This window comes from Chiloscyllium plagiosum, unplaced genomic scaffold, assembly GCF_037043375.1.
Source record: "Chiloscyllium plagiosum isolate Xiang-an unplaced genomic scaffold, Cpla_swu_hap1 HiC_scaffold_19, whole genome shotgun sequence".
Taxonomy (NCBI): domain Eukaryota; kingdom Metazoa; phylum Chordata; class Chondrichthyes; order Orectolobiformes; family Hemiscylliidae; genus Chiloscyllium; species Chiloscyllium plagiosum.
In genome coordinates, this window is record NW_028270157.1 from 77420196 (window position 1) to 77441115 (window position 20920).

Sequence of the window (20920 nt, forward strand, 5' to 3'; positions counted from 1 at the left end):
CATAGAAGGCAGGGGATAGCGGTGGAAGGGTGTTTGTCAGGCTGAGGGTCTGTGAGTAATGGCGTTCCAAAGGGATCTGTACTGGGATCTCTGCTGTTCATGATCTAGATGTAAATGACTTGGATGAAAGTGTAGATGGGTGGGTTAGTAAGTTTGCAGATGTACAAAGATCAGTGGAGTTGTGGGCAGTGCACAGGGCTGTCAAAGGATACAGTGGGATAGAGATCAGTTACAGATGTGGGCAGAGAAATGGCAGATGGAGTTTAATCTGGGTAAGTATGAGATGCTGCATTTTGGGAGATCAAATGTTAAGGAAAAGTAAACAGTTAATAGCAGGACCCTGTACAGCATTAATGTACAGAGGGATTCTGGGGTTCAAGTCCACAGCTCCCTGAGATTGGCCACACAATTAGATAGGGTGGTGAAGAAGGTGTGTGGCATGCTTGTCTTTATTGGTCGGGGCACTGAGTACAAGAGTCAGGATGTCATGTTACAGCTTTCTAAGATTTTGATTAGGCCGTGCTTAGAGTATTGTGTTCAGTTCTGGTCACCTCATTACAGGAAGGATGTGGAGGCTTTGGAGAGGGTACAGAAGAGGTTTACCAGGGTGCTGCCTGGATTAGAGGGTGTGAGCAAATGAGAGGCTGGAAAAACTGGGCTGTTTTCTCTGGAGCAGCAGAGGCTGAGGGGAGACTTGATAGAAGTCGATAAAATAATGAGATGCAGAGACAGGGTTGACTATCAGAATCTTTTTCCCAGAGTTAAAATGTCAAAAACTAGAGAGGCATGCATTTAAGGTGAGAAGGGAAAGTTCAAAGGAGATGTGTGGGACAAGAGTTTTTATAAAAGAAATTGGCAGGGGTCTGGAACACACCACCATGGGGTGGTGGAGGCAGATATGATAGGGGCGTTTAAGTGGCTTTTAGATAAACACATGAATATGCAAGGAATGGAGGGATATGGACCGAGGGCAGGCAGAAGGGATTAGCTTAATTTAGTGTCATGTTCAGTACAACATGGCCAAACAGCCTATTCCTTAGCTGTACTGTTCTATGTTCTATCTTTTTGCAGTTTGGTGACTCTCAGCAACTGAGGATGGTGCGGATTCTCCGCAGTACGGTGATGGTGCGAGTGGGAGGGGGATGGAGTCCCCTCGATGAGTTCCTTGTGAAGAATGATCCTTGCAGAGGTTGGTGAAGGTCATAGATGTGGCCATTCTTACTAAAGATTCAAAACCATCGGTCTTTATGGAATCCTTGAATGGAAAAAAAACAAAATTGATCATGCCTGAGTTGTGAAGTCACATTAATCCAGGAGGCTCTGAGGAATATTCACTTATTTCTTATGAGCTGAGATTCTTTCCTCAAAAAACTCTGGTTTTATATTTAGTTAAAGAATGATTGAGAAAGTAAAAATCCAAACACAGCTTTCCAGAGTCCCTTGACTCTAAAGTCCTACAGCACAGAGACAGGCCCTTCACCCCAAACTGGTCAATGCCAAAAAGTCCAGCAACTTCCAAGCATGCAGGCTGCTGTCCAACAAAGCCCATTCACGTCAGTCATCACCAGTTCAATCTATGGCTTCTCATTCTCTACATTCTCTGTGGTTGACTGGCCAGCAACTGACCTCCCCTTGACTGACCAATCACATCCTGTTGCTGAAACATCTGCACTGTTCAATAATGAATCTGCAATCACCTTTCTCGACCAATTCCCGTGTGCAATTACCAAATTCTTTATTCTTTTATTTTAAAACAAGCTGCTGTTCAAAGCTCCATTCTCAACTTCAGCTCACATTCTAAATCAAAAATTCAAAAAAATTAAAGAGAAGTGATGACGGCCTGAACAAGGAGCGGTGGCATTAACCTCTCCTTGTTCAGGCTCTGGGCCAACTGCCACAAAGTGCACCTAATCAATTGTAAACTGTGCTCAATCCTCAAGCTTGCTGCTTTGATATGCAATTTTGTCTGTTGCCTCTTTGCACCTAATACTATCCCTAATTTCATTGGGAAGCCATGGTTGAACCACCTCTCTCCTGTGACGTTTGTGTCAGATAGAGTGTAATTCCTGCACATGATCTTTCCCTATCCATTACCAGTGCCTTTTAGTCAGTTTCCCCAATGCATCATTGCCAACTTCTTTTATTTAAATCCAGAAATGCTCCTCTATACTTCCAAATGTCCTACCACTCAATTCATCACCTTTCATTTTCAAGATTAAATTCCATTTGCCTCTGTTCAGCCGTCTACATTGTTTTATTTGTCGAAAGCATTTCTCTCACTATTTGCAACACCATCAATTTTCACTAACCTGCAAATTTACTGCTTTAGTCTGCTATCCATACCTAGATCATTAAAATACACAACAACCAGCAGTGAGAATCTCTCTCAGGCCTCTTGTTTCATCAGTAAGAATGGGGGATTCTTTTGTTAACAGCACACCTTAATTTGAACAGTGAAAGGTCGGACCAACCTTAAAATTAAGGAGAAGTACCTGGCTCCTGACAGCTACCGAATTGGTACGGTGAAACCAGCTGGGAACCAGACACAGCCCCACTCCCAAAAAGGCTCTCCCAGCTGGAAGAACGCAAGTGTGGCCTCCATCAACTCAGCACCTAACAGCCCACACCCACAAAAGGTACATTTCTTTATCCCAATGGCTAAACAGAGAGGGTTGGTGTTAAACCCCATGATAATGTATAAATCCATCTGCAGTAAATACATGACAGCTTCCTGCTTGTTTGCGTAACTATAATGTTGGAGTGAAGAGGCTAACAACTGGACACTGGCAACACTCCCAATTTTAAAGCATTCTTACCAACAACCTGCATTTATTCGGTACTTCAAGCAAAGCAATGCCTAAAATAATTGAGCAATTAAACATCAGACAATGGGGCACCAGGAGATACCCGGGCTGATGGAATGATAGCATTGCTACACAGAAACAAAAAAACTGCAGATGCTGGAAGAGAAAATACACAGGCAGGAGACTGCCAGCCTTGCTGTGTCCCTCTCCCTCCTGTTACTGCCTGCCTTGCTGTGTCCCTCTCCCTCCTGATACTGCCTGCCTTGCTGTGTTCCTCTCCCTCCTGATGCTGCCTGCCTTGCTGTGTCCCTCTCCCTCCTGATACTGCCTGCCTTGCTGTGTTCCTCTCCCTCCTGATGCTGCCAGCCTTGCTGTGTTCCTCTCCCTCCTGATGCTGCCTGCCTTGCTGTGTCCCTCTCCCTCCTGATACTGCCTGCCTTGCTGTGTTCCTCTCCCTCCTGATGCTGCCTGCCTTGCTGTGTTCCTCTCCCTCCTGATGCTGCCTGCCTTTCCGTGTTCTCCCAGCCTCCTGATACTGCCAGCCTTGCTGTCTTCCTCTCCCTCCTGATGCTGCCTGCCTTGCTGTGTTTATCTCCTTCCTAATGCTGCCTGCCTTGCTGTGTTCACCCAGCCTCCTGCTGCTGCCTGCCTTGCTGTCTTCCTCTCCCTCCTGATGCTGCTTGCCTTGCTGTGTTCACCCAGCCTCTTGATGCTGCCTGCCTTGCTGTCTTCCTCTCCCTCCTAATGCTGCCTGCCTTGCTGTGTTCACCCAGCCTCCTGCTGCTGCCTGCCTTGCTGTCTTCCTCTCCCTCCTGATACTGCCTGCCTTGCAGTGTTTCTCTCCCTCCTAATGCTGCCTCCCCTGCTGTGTTTCTCTCCCTCCTGATGCTGCATCCCTTGCTGTGTTCCTCTCCCTCCTGATACTGACTGCCTTGCTCTGTCCCTTTCCCTCCTGATACTGCCTGCCTTGCTGTGTTCCTCTCCCTCCTGGTACTGCCTGCCTTGCTGTGTCCCTCTCCCTCCTGATACTGCCTGCCTTGCTGTGTTCCTCTCCCTCCTGGTACTGCCTGCCTTAGGGTGAGGGACACAGCAAGGAGGGAGAGGAACACAGCAAGGCAGGCAGTATCAGGAGGGAGAGGAACACAGAAAGGCAGGCAGTATCAGGAGGGAGAGGGACACAGCAAGACAGGCAGCATCAGGAGGGAGAGGAACACAGCAAGGCAGGCAGCATCAGGAGGGAGAGGGACACAGCAAGGCAGGCAGCATCAGGAGGGAGAGGAAGGCAGCAAGGCAGGCAGCATCAGGAGGGAGAGGGACACAGCAAGGCAGGCAGCATCAGGAGGGAGAGGGACACAGCAAGGCAGGCAGTATCAGGAGGGAGAGGGACACAGCAAGGCAGGCAGCATCAGGAGGGAGAGGAACACAGCAAGGCAGGCAGTATCAGGAGGCAAGGGAACACAGCAAGGCAGGCAGCAACAGGAGGGAGAGGAACACAGCAAAGAAGGCAGCAGCAGGAGGGAGAGGAACACAGCAAGGCAGGCAGTATCAGGAGGCGGAGGAACACAGCAAGGCAGGCAACAACAGGAGGGAGAGGAACACAGCAAGGCAGGCAGCATCAGGAGGGAGAGGAAGACAGCAAGGCAGGCAGCATTAGGAGGGAGAGGAACACAGCAAGGCAGGCAGCATTAGGAGGGAGATAAACACAGCAAGGCAGACAGCATCAGGAGGGAGAGGAACACAGCAGGGCAGGCAGTATCAGGAGGCTGGGTGAACACAGCAAGGCAGGCAGCATCAGGAGGGAGAGGGACACAGCAAGGCTGGCAGTACCAGGAGGGAGAGGAACACAGCAAGGCAGGCAGCATCAGGAAGGAGAGGAACACAGCAAGGCAGGCAGTATCAGGAGGCTGGGTGAACACAGCAAGGCAGGCAGCATCAGGAGGGAGAGGAAGACAGCAAGGTAGGCAGTATCAGGAGGCTGGGAGAACACGGCAAGGCAGGCAGCATCTGGAGGGAGAGGAAGACAGCAAGGCAGGCAGCATCAGGAGGGAGAGGGAAAACAGCAAGGCAGGCAGTTTCAGGAGGGAGAGGGACACAGCAAGGCAGGCAGCATTAGGAGGGAGATAACCACAGCAAGGCTGGCAGTATCAGGAGGGAGAGGAAGACAACAAGGCAGGCAGCATCAGGAGGGAAAGGAACACAGCAAGGCAGGCAGCATCAGGAGGGAGAGGAACACAGCAAGGCAGGCAGCATTAGGATTGAGATAAACACAGCAAGGCAGGCAGCATCAGGAGGGAGAGGAACACAGCAAGGCAGGCAGCATCAGGAGGGAGAGGGACAGAGCAAGGCAGGCAGCATCAGGAGGGAGAGGGACAGAGCAAGGCAGGCACCATCAGGAGGGAGAGGAAGACAGCAAGGCAGGCAGTATCAGGAGGGAGGGGAAGACACCAAGGCAGGCAGCATCAGGATGGAGAGGAACACAGCAAGGCAGGCAGTACCAGGAGGGAGAGGGACACAGCAAGGCAGGCAGTATCAGGAGGGAGAGGGACACAGCAAGGCAGGCAGTATCAGGAGGGAGAGGGACACAGCAAGGCAGGCAGCATTAGGAGGGAGATCAACACAGCAAGGCAGGCAGTACCAGGAGGGAGAGGAACACAGCAAGGCAGGCAGCATCAGGATGGAGAGGAACACAGCAAGGCAGGCAGTACCAGGAGGGAGAGGGACACAGCAAGGCAGGCAGCATCAGGAGGGAGAGGAAGACAGCAAGGCAGGCAGTATCAGGAGGGAGATAAACACAGCAAGGCAGGCAGCATCAGGTGGGAGAGGGAACACAGCAAGGCAGGCAGCATCAGGAGGGAGAGGAACACAGCAAGGCAGGCAGCATCAGTAGGCTGGGGGAACCCAGCAAGGCAGGCAGTATCAGGAGAGAGAGGAACAGCAAGGCAGGCAGTAACCGGAGGGAGAGGGACACAGCAAGGCAGGCAGCATCAGGAGGGAGAGGAACAGCAAGGCAGGCAGTAACCGGAGGGAGAGGGACACAGCAAGGCAGGCAGTATCAGGAGGGAGAGGAACAGCAAGGCAGGCAGTAACCGGAGGGAGAGGGACACAGCAAGGCAGGCAGCATCAGGAGGGAGAGGAACAGCAAGGCAGGCAGGAACAGGAGGAAGAGGAACACAGCAAGGCAGGCAGTATCAGGAGCGAGAGGAACACAGCAAGGCAGGCAGCATTTGGAGGGAGATAAACACAGCAAGGCAGGCAGCATCAGGAGGGAGAGGAAGACAGCAAGGCAGGCAGCATCAGGAGGGAAAGGAACACAGCAAGGCAGGCAGCATCAGGAAGGAGAGGAACACAGCAAGGCAGGCAGCATCAGGAGGCTGGGTGAACCCAGCAAGGCAGGCAGCATTTGGTAGGAGATAAACACAGCAAGGCAGGCAGCATCAGGAGGGAGAGGAAGACAGCAAGGCAGGCAGCATCAGGAGGGAGATGAAGACAGCAAGGCAGGCAGCTTCAGGAGGGAGAGGAACACAGCAAGGCAGGCAGCATTAGGATTGAGATAAACACAGCAAGGCAGGCAGCATCAGGAGGGAGAGGAACACAGCAAGGCAGGCAGCATCAGGAGGGAGAGGGACAGAGCAAGGCAGGCAGCATCAGGAGGGAGAGGGATAGAGCAAGGCAGGCACCATCAGGAGGGAGAGGAAGACAGCAATGCAGGCAGTATCAGGAGGGAGGGGAAGACACCAAGGCAGGCAGCATCAGGAGGGAGAGGAAGACAGCAAGGCAGGCGGTATTAGGAGGGAGATAAACACAGCAAGGCAGGCAGCATCAGGTGGGAGAGGGAACACAGCAAGGCAGGCAGCATCAGGAGGGAGAGGAACACAGCAAGGCAGGCAGCATCAGTAGGCTGGGGGAACCCAACAAGGCAGGCAGTATCAGGAGGGAGAGGAAGACAGCAAGGCAGGCAGTATCAGGAGGGAGATAAACACAGCAAGGCAGGCAGCATCAGGTGGGAGAGGGAACACAGCAAGGCAGGCAGCATCAGGAGGGAGAGGAACACAGCAAGGCAGGCAGCATCAGGAGGGAGAGGAACACAGCAAGGCAGGGAGCATCAGTAGGCTGGAGGAACACAGCAAGGCAGGCAGTATCAGGAGGGAGAGTGACACAGCAAGGCAGGCAGCATTAGGAGGGAGATAAACACAGCAAGGCAGGCAGCATCAAGAGGGAGAGGGACACAGCAAGGCAGGCAGCATCAGGAGGGAGAGGAACACAGCAAGGCAGGCAGCATCAGGAGGCTGGGGAACACAGCCAGGCAGGCAGTAACCGGAGGTAGAGGGACACAGCAAGGCAGGCAGCATCAGGAGGGAGAGGAACAGCAAGTCAGGCAGTATCAGGAGGGAGAGGGACACAGCAAGTCAGGCAGTATCAGGAGGGAGAGGAACAGCAAGGCAGGCAGTAACCGGAGGTAGAGGGACACAGCAAGGCAGGCAGCATCAGGAGGGAGAGGAACAGCAAGGCAGGCAGGAACAGGAGGAAGAGGAACACAGCAAGTCAGGCAGTATCAGGAGCGAGAGGAACACAGCAAGGCAGGCAGTATCAGGAGGGAGAGGTACACACCTAGGCAGGCAGCATCAGGAGGGAGAGGGACACAGCAAGGCAGGCAGCATCAGGAGTGAGAGGGACACAGCAAATGCAGGCAGTATCAGGAGGGAGAGGGACACAGCAAGGCAGGCAGCATCAGAAGGGAGAGGAACACAGCAAGGCAGGCAGTATCAGGAGGGAGATGGACACAGCAAGGCAGGCAGTATCAGGAGGGAGAGCTACACAGCTAGGCAGGCAGCATCAGGAGGGAGAGGGACACAGCAAGGCAGGCAGTATCAGGAGGGAGATGGACACAGCAAGGCAGGCAGTATCAGGAGGGAGAGCTACACAGCAAGGCAGGCAGCATCAGGAGGGAGAGGGAACACAGCAAGGCGGGCAGTATCAGAAATGAGAGGGACACAGCAAGGCAGGCAGCATCAGGAGGGATTGGAACACAGCAAGGCAGGCAGCATCAGGAGGGAGAGAAACAGCAAGGCAAGCAGTAACAGGTGGGAGAGGCACACAGCAAGGCAGGCAGCATCAGGAGGGAGAGGAACACAGCAAGGCAGGCAGCATCAGGAGGGAGAGGGACACAGCAAGGCAGGCAGCATCAGGAGGGAGAGGCACACAGCAAGGCAGGCAGCATCAGGAGGGAGAGGAACACAGCAAGGCAAGCAGTAACAGGTGGGAGAGGCACACAGCAAGGCAGGCAGCATCAGGAGGGAGAGGGACACAGCAAGGCAGGCAGCTTCAGGAGGGAGAGGGAACACAGCAAGGCAGGCAGTATCAGGAGGGGGAAGAACACAGCAAGGCAGGCAGTATCAGGAGGGAGAGCGACACAGCAAGGCAGGCAGCATCAGGAGGGAGAGGAAGACAGCAAGGCAGGCAGCATTAGGAGGGGGAAGAACACAGCAAGGCAGGCAGTATCAGGAGGGAGAGCGACACAGCAAGGCAGGCAGCATCAGGAGGGAGAGGAAGACAGCAAGGCAGGCAGAATTAGGAGGGAGAGGAACACAGCAAGGCAGGCAGCATTAGGAGGGAGATAAACACAGCAAGGCAGGCAGCATCGGGAGGGAGAGGAAGACAGCAAGGCAGGCAGCATCAGGAGGGAGAGGAACACAGCAAGGCAGGCAGCATCAGGAGGCTGGGAGAACCCAGCAAGGCAGGCAGCACTTGGTAGGAGATAAACACAGCAAGGCAGGCAGTATCAGGAGGGAGAGGGACACAGCAAGGCAGGCAGTATCAGGAGGGAGAGGGACACAGCAAGGCAGGCAGCATCAGGAGGGAGAGTGACACAGCAAGGCAGGCAGTATCAGGAGGGAGAGGGAACACAGAAGGCAGGCAGTATCAGGAGGGAGAGGGACACAGCAAGTCAGGCAGTATCAGGAGGGAGAGGGACACAGCAAGTCAGGCAGTATCAGGAGGGAGAGGAACAGCAAGGCAGGCAGTAACCGGAGGGAGAGGGACACAGCAAGGCAGGCAGCATCAGGAGGGAGAGGAACACAGCAAGGCAGGCAGTATCAGGAGGCTGGGTGAACACAGCAAGGCAGGCAGCATCAGGAGGGAGAGGAACACAGCAAGGCAGGCAGCATCAGTAGGCTGGGGGAACCCAACAAGGCAGGCAGTATCAGGAGGGAGAGGAAGACAGCAAGGCAGGCAGTATCAGGAGGGAGATAAACACAGCAAGGCAGGCAGCATCAGGTGGGAGAGGGAACACAGCAAGGCAGGCAGCATCAGGAGGGAGAGGAACACAGCAAGGCAGGCAGCATCAGGAGGGAGAGGAACACAGCAAGGCAGGGAGCATCAGTAGGCTGGAGGAACACAGCAAGGCAGGCAGTATCAGGAGGGAGAGTGACACAGCAAGGCAGGCAGCATTAGGAGGGAGAGGGACACAGCAAGGCAGGCAGCATCAGGAGGGAGAGGAACACAGCAAGGCAGGCAGCATCAGGAGGCTGGGGGAACACAGCCAGGCAGGCAGTATCAGGAGGGAGAGTGACACAGCAAGGCAGGCACTATCAGGAGGGAGAGGAACACAGCAAGGCAGGCAGCATCAGGAGGGAGAGGGACACAGCAAGGCAGGCAGCATCAGGAGGGAGAGTGACACAGCAAGGCAGGCAGTATCAGGAGGGAGAGGGAACACAGAAGGCAGGCAGTATCAGGAGGGAGAGGGACACAGCAAGTCAGGCAGTATCAGGAGGGAGAGGGACACAGCAAGTCAGGCAGTATCAGGAGGGAGAGGAACAGCAAGGCAGGCAGTAACCGGAGGGAGAGGGACACAGCAAGGCAGGCAGCATCAGGAGGGAGAGGAACAGGAAGGCAGGCAGGAACAGGAGGAAGAGGAACACAGCAAGGCAGGCAGTATCAGGAGGAAGAGGAACACAGCAAGGCAGGCAGTATCAGGAGGGAGAGGGACACAGCAAGGCAGGCAGTATCAGGAGGGAGAGGGACACAGCAAGGCAGGCAGCATCAGGAGGAAGAGGAACACAGCAAGGCAGGCAGTATCAGGAGGGAGAGGGACACAGCAAGGCAGTCAGCATTAGGAGGGAGAGGGACACAACAAGGCAGGCAGCATTGGGAAGGAGAGGAACACAGCAAGGCAGGCAGTATCAGGAGGGAGAGGAAGACAGCAAGGCAGGCAGTAACTGGAGGGAGAGGGAACACAGAAGGCAGGCAGTATCAGGAGGGAGAGGGACACAGCAAGTCAGGCAGTATCAGGAGGGAGAGGGACACAGCAAGTCAGGCAGTATCAGGAGGGAGAGGAACAGCAAGGCAGGCAGTAACAGGAGGGAGATGAAGACAGCAAGGCAGGCAGTATCAGGAGGCTGGGAGAACACGGCAAGGCAGGCAGCATCTGGAGGGAGAGGAAGACAGCAAGGCAGGCAGCATCAGGAGGGAGAGGGACACAGCAAGGCAGGCAATTTCAGGAGGGAGAGGGACACAGCAAGGCAGTCAGCATTAGGAGGGAGAGGGACACAACAAGGCAGGCAGCATTGGGAAGGAGAGGAACACAGCAAGGCAGGCAGTATCAGGAGGGAGAGGAAGACAGCAAGGCAGGCAGTAACTGGAGGGAGAGGGACACAGCAAGGCAGGCAGCATCAGGAGGGAGAGGAACAGCAAGGCAGGCAGTATCAGGAGGGAGAGGGACACAGCAAGGCAGGCAGCATCAGGAGGGAGAGGAACACAGCAAGGCAGGCAGTACCAGGAGGGAGAGGGACACAGCAAGGCAGGCAGCATCAGGAGGGAGAGGGACACAGCAAGTCAGGCAGTATCAGGAGGGAGAGGAACAGCAAGGCAGGCAGTAACCGGAGGGAGAGGGACACAGCAAGGCAGGCAGCATCAGGAGGGAGAGGAACAGCAAGGCAGGCAGGAACAGGAGGGAGAGGAACACAGCAAGGCAGGCAGTATCAGGAGCGAGAGGAACACAGCAAGGCAGGCAGTATCAGGAGGGAGAGGTACACAGCTAGGCAGGCAGCATCAGGAGGGAGAGGGACACAGCAAGGCAGGCAGCATCAGGAGGGAGAGGGAAAACAGCAAGGCAGGCAGCATCAGGAGTGAGAGGGACACAGCAAGGCAGGCAGTATCAGGAGGGAGAGGAACACAGCAAGGCAGGCAGTATCAGGAGGGAGATGGACACAGCAAGGCAGGCAGCATCAGGAGGGAGAGGGACACAGCAAGGCAGGCAGCATCAGGAGGGAGAGGGACACAGCAAGGCAGGCAGCATCAGGAGGGAGAGGGACACAACAAGGCAGGCAGCATCAGGAGGGAGAGGAACACAGCAAGGCAGGCAGTATCAGGAGGGAGATGGACACAGCAAGGCAGGCAGTATCAGGAGGGAGATGGACACAGCTAGGCAGGCAGCATCAGGAGGGAGAGGGACACAGCAAGGCAGGCAGCATCAGGAGGGAGAGGGAAAACAGCAAGGCAGGCAGCATCAGGAGGGAGAGGGAACACAGCAAGGCAGGCAGTATCAGAAATGAGAGGGACACAGCAAGGCAGGCAGCATCAGGAGGGATTGGAACACAGCAAGGCAGGCAGCATCAGGAGGGAGAGAAACAGCAAGGCAAGCAGTAACAGGTGGGAGAGGGACACAGCAAGGCAGGCAGCATCAGGAGGGAGAGGAACACAGCAAGGCAGGCAGCATCAGGAGGGAGAGGGACACAGCAAGGCAGGCAGCTTCAGGAGGGAGAGGGAACACAGCAAGGCAGGCAGTATCAGGAGGGGGAAGAACACAGCAAGGCAGGCAGTATCAGGAGGGAGAGCGACACAGCAAGGCAGGCAGCATTAGGAGGGAGATAAACACAGCAAGGCAGGCAGCATCAGGAGGGAGAGGAAGACAGCAAGGCAGGCAGCATTAGGAGGGAGAGGAACACAGCAAGGCAGGCAGCATTAGGAGGGAGATAAACACAGCAAGGCTGGCAGTACCAGGAGGGAGAGGAACACAGCAAGGCAGGCAGTATCAGGAGGGAGAGGAACACAGCAAGGCAGGCAGCATTAGGAGGGAGATAAACACAGCAAGGCAGGCAGCATCAGGAAGGAGAGGAACACAGCAAGGCAGGCAGCATCAGGAGGCTGGGTGAATACAGCAAGGCAGGGAGCATCAGGAGGGAGAGGAAGACAGCAAGGCTGGCAGTACCAGGAGGGAGAGGAACACAGCAAGGCAGGCAGCATCAGGAAGGAGAGGAACACAGCAAGACAGGCAGCATCAGGAGGCTGGGAGAACCCAGCAAGGCAGGCAGCACTTGGTAGGAGATAAATACAGCAAGGCAGGGAGCATCAGGAGGGTGAGGAAGACAGCAAGGCAGGCAGTATCAGGAGGCTGGGAGAACCCAGCAAGGCAGGCAGCACTTGGTAGGAGATAAACACAGCAAGGCAGGCAGCATCAGGAGGGAGAGGAACACAGCAAGGCAGGCAGCATCAGGAGGGAGAGGAAGATAACAAGGCAGGCAGCATCAGGAGGGAGAGGGACACAGCAAAGCAGGCAGTATCAGGAGGGAGGGGGACACAGCAAGGCAGGCAGCATCAGGAGGGAGAGGAACACAGCAAGGAAGGCAACATCAGGAGGGAGAGGGAACATAGCAAGGCAGGCAGCATCAGGAGGGAGATGAAGACAGCAAGGCAGGCAGTATCAGGAGGCTGGGAGAACACGGCAAGGCAGGCAGCATCTGGAGGGAGAGGAAGACAGCAAGGCAGGCAATTTCAGGAGGGAGAGGGACACAGCAAGGCAGGCAGCATTAGGAGGGAGATAAACACAGCAAGGCTGGCAGTATCAGGAGGGAGAGGAAGATAACAAGGCAGGCAGCATCAGGAGAGAGAGGAACACAGCAAGGCAGGCAGCATCAGGAGGAAGATGAACACAGCAAGGCAGGCAGCATTAGGATTGAGATAAACACAGCAAAGCAGGCAGCATCAGGAGGGAGAGGAACACAGCAAGGCAGGCAGCATCAGGAGGCTGGGGGAACACAGCAAGGCAGGCAGTATCAGGAGGGAGAGTGACACAGCAAGGCAGGCAGCATCAGGAGGGAGAGGAACACAGCAAGGAAGGCAGCATCAGGAGGGAGAGGGAACATAGCAAGGCAGGCAGTATCAGGAGGGAGAGCGACACAGCAAGGCATGCAGCATCAGGAGGGAGAGGGACACAGCAAGGCAGGCAGCATTAGGAGGGAGAGGAAGATAGCAAGGCAGACAGCATAAGGAGGGAGAGGAAGACAGCAAGGCAGGCAGCATCTGGAGGGAGAGGGACACAGCAAGGCAGGCAGCATCAGGAGGCTGGGGGACACAGCAAGGCAGGCAGAATCAGGAGAGAGAGGAACACAGCAAGGCAAGCAGCATCAGGAGGGAGAGGAACACAGCAAGGCAGGCAGCATCAGGAAGGAGAGGAAGACAGCAAGGCAGGCAGCATCAGGAGGCTGGGTGAACACAGCAAGGCAGGCAGCATCAGGAGGGAGAGGAAGACAGCAAGGCAGGCAGCATCAGGAGGCTGGGTGAACACAGCAAGGCAGGCACCATTAGGAAGGAGATAAACACAGCAAGGCAGGCAGCATCAGGTGGCAGAGGAACACAGCAAGGCAGGCAGTATCAGGAGGGAGGGGAACACAGCAAGGCAGGCAGTATCAGGAGGGAGAGGAACACAGCAAGGCAGGCAGCATTAGGAGGGAGATAAACACAGCAAGGCAGGCAGCATCAGGTGGGAGAGGAACACAGCAAGGCAGGCAGGATCAGGAGGGAGAGGGACACAGCAAGGCAGGCAGTATCAGGAGGGATAGGGGCACAGCAAGGCAGGCAGCATTAGGAGGGAGATAAACACAGCAAGGCAGGCAGCATCAGGAGGGAGAGGAACACAGCAAGGCAGGCAGCATCAGGAGGGAGAGGGACACAGCAAGGCAGGCAGTATCAGGAGGGATAGGGGCACAGCAAGGCAGGCAGCATTAGGAGGGAGATAAACACAGCAAGGCAGGCAGCATCAGGAGGGAGAGGAACACAGCAAGGCAGGCAGCATCAGGAGGGAGAGGGACATAGCAAGGCAGGCAGCATCAGGAAGCTGGGGGAACACAGCAAGGCAGGCAGTATCAGGAGGGAGAAGGACACAGCTGGGCAGGCAGCATCAGGAGGGAGAGGGACACAGCAATGCAGGCAGTATCAGGAGGGAGAGGAACACAGCAAGGCAGGCAGCATTAGGAGGGAGAGGAACACAGCAAGGCAGGCAGCATCAGGAGGGAGAGGAAGACAGCAAGGCAGGCAGTATCAGGAGGGAGAGGGACACAGCAAGGCAGGCAGTATCAGGAGGCTGGGAGAACACGGCAAGGCAGGCAGCATCAGGAGGGAGAGGAAGACAGCAAGGCAGGCAGTATCAGGAGGGAGATGGACACAGCAAGGCAGGCAGTATCAGGAGAGAGAGGAAGACAGCAAGGCAGGCAGCATCAGGAGGGAGAGGAAGACAGCAAGGCAGGCAGCATCAGGAGGGAGAGGAACACAGCAAGGCAGGCAGTATCAGGAAGGAGAGGAAGACAGCAAACAGGCAGTATCAGGAGGGATAGGGACACAGCAAGGCAGGCAGTATCAGGAGGCTGGGAGAACACGGCAAGACAGGCAGCATCAGGAGGGAGAGGAAGACAGCAAGGCAGGCAGTATCAGGAGGGATAGGGACACAGCAAGGCAGGCAGCATTAGGAGGGAGATAAACACAGCAAGACAGGCAGCATCAGGTGGGAGAGGAACACAGCAAGGCAGGCAGCATCAGGAGGGAGAGGAACACAGCAAGGCAGGCAGCATCAGGAGGGAGAGGGACACAGCAAGGCAGGCAGCATCAGGAGGCTGGGGGAACACAGCAAGGCAGGCAGTATCAGGAGGGAGAGGGACACAGCAATGCAGGCAGCATCAGGAGGGAGAGGGAAAACAGCAAGGCAGGCAGTAACAGGAGGGAGAGTGACACAGCAAGGCAGGCAGTATCAGGAGGGAGAGGAACACAACAAGGCAGGCAGTATCAGGAGGGAGAGGGACACAGCAAGGCAGGCAGCATTAGGAGGGAGATAAACACAGCAAGGCAGACAGCATCAGGAGGGAGAGGAACACAGCAAGGCAGGCAGTATCAGGAGGGAGAGGAACACAGCAAGGCAGGCAGCATTAGTGGGGAGAGGAACACAGCAAGGCAGGCAGCATCAGGAGGGAGAGGAAGACAGCAAGGTAGGCAGCATCAGGAGGGAGAGGAAGACAGCAAGGTAGGCAGCATCAGGAGGGAGAGGAACACAGCAAGGCAGGCAGTATCAGGAGGGAGAGGGACACAGCAAGGCAGGCAGTACCAGGAGGGAGAGGAACACAGCAAGGCAGGCAGCATCAGGAGGGAGAGGAAGACAGCAAGGTAGGCAGCATCAGGAGGGAGAGGAAGACAGCAAGGTAGGCAGCATCAGGAGGGAGAGGAACACAGCAAGGCAGGCAGTATCAGGAGGGAGAGGGACACAGCAAGGCAGGCAGTACCAGGAGGGAGAGGAACACAGCAAGGCAGGCAGCATCAGGAGGGAGAGGAACACAGCAAGGCAGGCAGTATCAGGAGGGAGAGGGACACAGCAAGGCAGGCAGCATTAGGAGGGAGAGGAACACAGCAAGGCAGGCAGCATCAGGAGGGAGAGGAACACAGCAAGGCGGGCAGCATCAGGAGGGAGAGGAACACAGCAAGGCAGGCAGTACCAGGAGGGAGAGGGACACAGCAAGGCAGGCAGCATGAGGAGGGGAGGACCACGAGGTAAAAACAATGACTGCAGATGCTGGAAACCAGATTCTGGATTAGTGGTGCTGGAAGAGCACAGCAGTTCAGGCAGCATCCAGGGAGCTTCAAAATCGACGTTTCGGGCAAAAGCCCTTCATCAGGAATAAAGGCAGAGAGCCTGAAGGGTGGAGAGATAAGCTAGAGGAGGGCGGGGGTGGGGAGAAAATAGCATAGAGTACAATTGGTGAGTGGGGGAGGGGATGAAGGTGATAGGTCAGGGAGGAGAGGGTGGAGTGGATAGGTGGAAAAGGAGCGAGGCAGATAGGACAAGTCCGGACAAGTCATGGGGACAGTACTGAGCTGGAAGTTTGGAACTAGGGTGAGGTGGGGTAAGGGGAAATGAGGAAACTGTTGAAGTCCACATTGATGCCCTGGGGTTGAAGTGTTCCGAGGCGGAAGATGAGGCATTCTTCCTCCAGGGGTCTGGTGGTGAGGGAGCGGCGGTGAAGGAGGCCCAGGACCTCCATGTCCTCTGCAGAGTGGGAGGGGGAGTTGAAATGTTGGGCCACGGGGCGGTGTGGTTGATTGGTGCGGGTGTCCCGGAGATGTTCCCTAAAGCGCTGTGCTAGGAGGCGCCCAGTCTCCCCAATGTAGAGGAGACCGCATCGGGAGCAACGGATACAATAAATGATATTAGTGGATGTGCAGGTAAAACTTTGATGGATGTGGAAGGCTCCTTTAGGGCCTTGGATGGAGGTGAGGGAGGAGGTGTGGGCACAGGTTTTACAGTTCCTGCGGTGGCAGGGGAAAGTGCCAGGATGGGAGGGTGGGTCGTAGGGGGGCGTGGACCTGACCAGGTAGTCACGGAGGGAACGGTCTTTGCGGAAGGCGGAGAGGGGTGGGGAGGGAAATATATCCCTGGTGGTGGGGTCTGTTTGGAGGTGGCGGAAATGTCGGCGGATGATTTGGTTTATGCGAAGGTTGGTAGGGTGGAAGGTGAGCACCAGGGGCGTTCTGTCCTTGTTGCGGTTGGAGGGGTGGGGTCTGAGGGCGGAGGTGCGGGATGTAGACGAGATGCGTTGGAGGGCATCTTTAACCACGTGGGAAGGGAAATTGCGGTCTCTAAAGAAGGAGGCCATCTGGTGTGTTCTGTGGTGGAACTGCTCCTCCTGGGAGCAGATATGGCGGAGGCGGAGGAATTGGGAATACGGGATGGCATTTTTGCAAGAGATAGGGTGGGAAGAGGTGTAATCCAGGTAGCTGTGGGAGTCGGTGGGTTTGTAAAAAATATCAGTGTCAAGTCGGTCGTCACTGATGGAGATGGAGAAGTCCAGGAAGGGGAGGGAGGTGTCAGAGATGGTCCAGGTAAATCTAAGGTCAGGGTGGAATGTGTTGGTGAAGTTGATGAGGTGGCGCCAATGCAGTCATCAATGTAGCGGAGGAAGAGGTGGGGAGTGGTGCCGGTGTAATTACGGAAGATCAACTGCTCTACGTAGCCAACAAAGAGACAGGCATAGCTGGGGCCCATACGTATGCCCATGGCTACCCCTTTGGTCTGGAGGAAGTGGGAGGATTCAAAGGAGAAATTGTTAAGGGTGAGGACCAGTTCGGCCAAACGAATGAGAGTGTCGGTGGAGGGGTACTGTTGGGAACGTCTGGAGAGGAGAAAACTGAGGGCTTGGAGGCCCTAGTCATGGCGGGTGGAGGCGTAGAGGGATTGGATATCCATGGTGAAGATCAGGCATTGGGGCCGGGGAAACGGAAGTCTTAGAGGAGGTGGAGGGCGTGGGTGGTGTCTCGAACGTATGTGGGGAGTTCCTGGACTAGGGGGGATAGGACAGTGTCGAGGTAGGTAGAGATGAGTTCAGTGGGGCAGGAGCATGCTGAGACAATGGGTCGGCCAGGGTGGTCAGGCTTGTGGATCTTGGGAAGGAGGTAGAACTGGGCAGTGCGGGGTTCCCGGACTATGAGGTTGGAAGCTGTGGGTGGGAGATCTCCTGAGGTGATGAGGTTCTGTATGGTCTGGGAGATGATGGTTTGGTCATGGGGGGTGGGGTCATGGTTGAGGGGGCAGTAGAAAGAGATGTCCTCGAGTTGGCGTTTGGCTTCAGCGATGTAGAGGTCAGTGCGCCAGACTACCACTGCGCCCCCTTTGTCCGCTGGCTTGATGGTGAGGTCAGGATTGGAGCAGAGGGATTGGAGGGCTGCGCGTTGTGAGGGTGAGAGGTTAGAGTGGGGGAGGGGGGTCGACAGGTTGAGGCGGTTAATGTCCCGGCGGCAGTTGGAAATGAAGAGGTCGAGGGCAGGTAATAGGCCAGCACGGGGTGTCCAGGTGGATGCAGTGTGTTGGAGGTGGGCGAAGGGGTCCTCGGAAGATGGGCGGGAGTCCTGATTGTGAAAGTAAGCTCGGATGCGGAGGCGACGGAAGAATTGTTCGATGTCACGGCGTGTATTAAATTCATTGATGCGTGGACGGAGGGGGACAAAGGTGAGTCCTTTGCTGAGGACTGATCGTTCGTCCTCAGTGAGGGGGAGGTCTGGGGGGATGGTGAAAACTGGGCAGGGCTGGGAGCTGGGAGCTGGTGTGGGTATAGAGCTGGGAGTGGGGTCGGAGCCAGTACCTGGAGTGGGTGTGGTGGTGGGGGGAATGGGGGTGGAGTCATGAGCAGGGGTAGTGTTCAGCATCAGGAGGGAGAGGGAACACAGCAAGGCAGGCAGCAGCAGGAGGAGGGATTGCGTTGATGCTGCCTGCATTGCTGTGTTCTTCCAGCCTCCTGCCTCTATCTAGCATTGCTACATAGCCAGGCTTTACTGACCAGCCCTAATTGTACTTGGTGTTTTCTTGGCAACTGATACTTTGGGTCAGGAGTCACATATGGGTCTGATTGGATAGGGACTTGAAATTTCCTCCCTAGTGGGTCATAGGACAAACAGCATACCATTCAGTTCCTTGAGCAGCACCTGCTCTCTTAGCAGCCCAGTTTCAATTCTACCATCGAACTGTCTGTGTGAAGTTTGCACATTCTCCTCATGGATGTGTAGCTTTACTTCAGGTGCTCTGCTTTCCTCCCATCGTCGGTGTGCAGGTTAGGTGGGTTGGCCATGGGAAATGTGGTGGTACAGGGATAAGATAAGGGCCTGGTTTGGGTGGACTGCTCTTCGGGGGATTGGTGCAAAGGGGTAATGGCTGAATGGCCTCTTTCTGCATGGCAGGGGGTTCTATGATTCAAACACTCTACCCCAGAAGACTATGGAGATAGTCTTTGAGTATGGTTAAAGATTTGATTAACTGTGGTGTACAGGATTATGAGATGAGCAAAAAGGCATTGAATTGTTCAATCAGCTGTGATTATACCCTTATCATGACGTCTGTCATTCTATGAAATCCGGGGTAAGCTGTAAAATTGACTCAACTTTTTCATCCACATGGGGAAGCTTTGAAGAATTTCTGACCAGAACTTCAGCTAACCAGATGCATTTGGTGAAATGTTTCTTACACAGATTATTTTATTCCATTGCAGGAAAGAGAGAAAAGCCTGAAAAAGGAGTGAGGCCCCTCATCACATAACTTCACCCTCTGCAATGTTTTGCAATAATTCTGCAATTTGAAAATGAGTTTTTAAATCACAGGTTATTTTACATTGATGTGTAGGTTAGGAAAATGCAAAATTGAATAATATTAAAATCTTTATTAATCAACATTGTTCAAAATAATTGAATCTTGTGGCTTTATTCTCAATTTCCCTGTATCTCACATATATAGAGAGAGAAAACAGGCTCTGATGAAGGAATTTGAGCAGTTAGGGGCTAAATGAGAAAGCAGAACCAAAAATACACAATCTCCCGATTATTATGTGAGCCACAAGCTAATTGATAACGCAATTAAAGAGGTAAGCAAATGGCTCAAAGATTGATGTGGGAGAAAATGTGTTTGAATTCATGGGACATTGACACCAAGGCTAGGGAAGGAGATAGCTGTTCCAATGGGATGGGCTCCACCTGATCACGCTGGGATCAGAGTCCTGGTGAATTGCATAACTGACACTGTTAGGGCTTTAAACCAAATAGTGGAGGGGTGGGTTTCATTGCATAGAAAATTATAAAATCAAAGATAAAGGAGAAGGTGGATTGCAGGTTAGTGATTGGACAACTACTATCAAGAAAATAAAAGGGACAAAATGTTTGAAAGTCATATTGTACCATGGAACGATAAGAGTTAGGGCAACTCAATAATAAAACAATAGAGTCATAGAGATGTACAGCACGGAAACAGACCTTTGTGTTCAACCCGTCCACGCCGACCAGATATCCCAATCCAATCTAGTCCCACCTGCCAGCACCCGGCCCATATCCCTCCACACCCTTCCTATTCATATACCCGTCCAGATGCCTCTTAAATGTTGCAATTGTACCAGTTTCCTCCACTTCCTCTGGTAGCTCACTCCATACACGTACCACCCTCAGTGTGAAAATGTTGTCCCTTAGCTGTCTTTTATCTTTCCCGCAAGAGGATTGTAATCCGTGTACACAACCGTCTCTGACACATTGTTCTGACATGCCCATTAAAATGTAAGGCCATACCAAACTCAATAGTTCCTTTTCAATTGTGGAGTATTTCCTTTGGTGGATGTGGAGTTTCTTTGAAAAGTAACCACCTGGCAGTTCAATCCCATCCTCATCTTCCTGGAGTACAGCTCCAATCCGATGTCACTCGCATCGATAGTGACTTTAAAAGGTTTTGAAACGTTTGGTGTAAGTAAAACTGGTTTGGTGGTTAATATTGATTTCAAATGGTCGAATGCCTCCTGACGTAGTTCTGTTCACCGAAACTTTGTGTTCTTCTTCAGCAAATCGGTTAACAGTGCCACCACACTGCTGAGGTCTGGAACAAACTTCCGATAGAATCCGCTGAGTCCAAAGAATTGAAGCACCTCTTTCTTAGAGTTTGGTTGTGGAAATTCCTCAATAGCCTTCGTCTTTGTGTTCCGAGGGGTCAACCTTCCTTGACCAATGTTATGTCCCAAGAACATCACCTCTGCTTTTGCGAATCCCATTTGGTTTAAGTTTATTACCAGTTTTGCTTCTCGTAATCGTTCAAAGAGCTCTGCTGCTGTTCCATGTGATCTTTCCAGGACTTATGTATTTGGAAAGGAAAGGACTGATTAGGGATAGTCAACATGGCTTTGTGCGTGGGAAATCATGTCTCACAAACTTGATTGAGTTTTTTGAAGAAGTAACAAAGAAGATTGATGAGGGCAGAGCAGTCAATGTGATCTATATGGACTTCATAGAACATAGAAGTATACAGCTCAGTACAGGCCCTTTGGCCCTCAATGTTGCGCCGA

General features: G+C 54.0%; 1 protein-coding gene across 1 annotated transcript in view; it reads left to right on the top strand.

Moving 5' to 3' along the window:
• Positions 1-19472, top strand: part of LOC148146819 (microtubule-actin cross-linking factor 1, isoforms 6/7-like) — a 125837-nt gene extending 106365 nt beyond the window's left edge. The window contains exons 16-18 of the mRNA XM_087996921.1: positions 1072-1189; positions 2455-2636; positions 19097-19472. Of these exons, the coding sequence (XP_087853047.1) occupies positions 1072-1189; positions 2455-2636; positions 19097-19126 (330 nt within the window). The 3' untranslated portion in view covers positions 19127-19472. The remainder of the gene's footprint in view (positions 1-1071; positions 1190-2454; positions 2637-19096) is intronic.
• The last annotated feature ends 1448 nt before the right edge of the window (positions 19473-20920 follow it).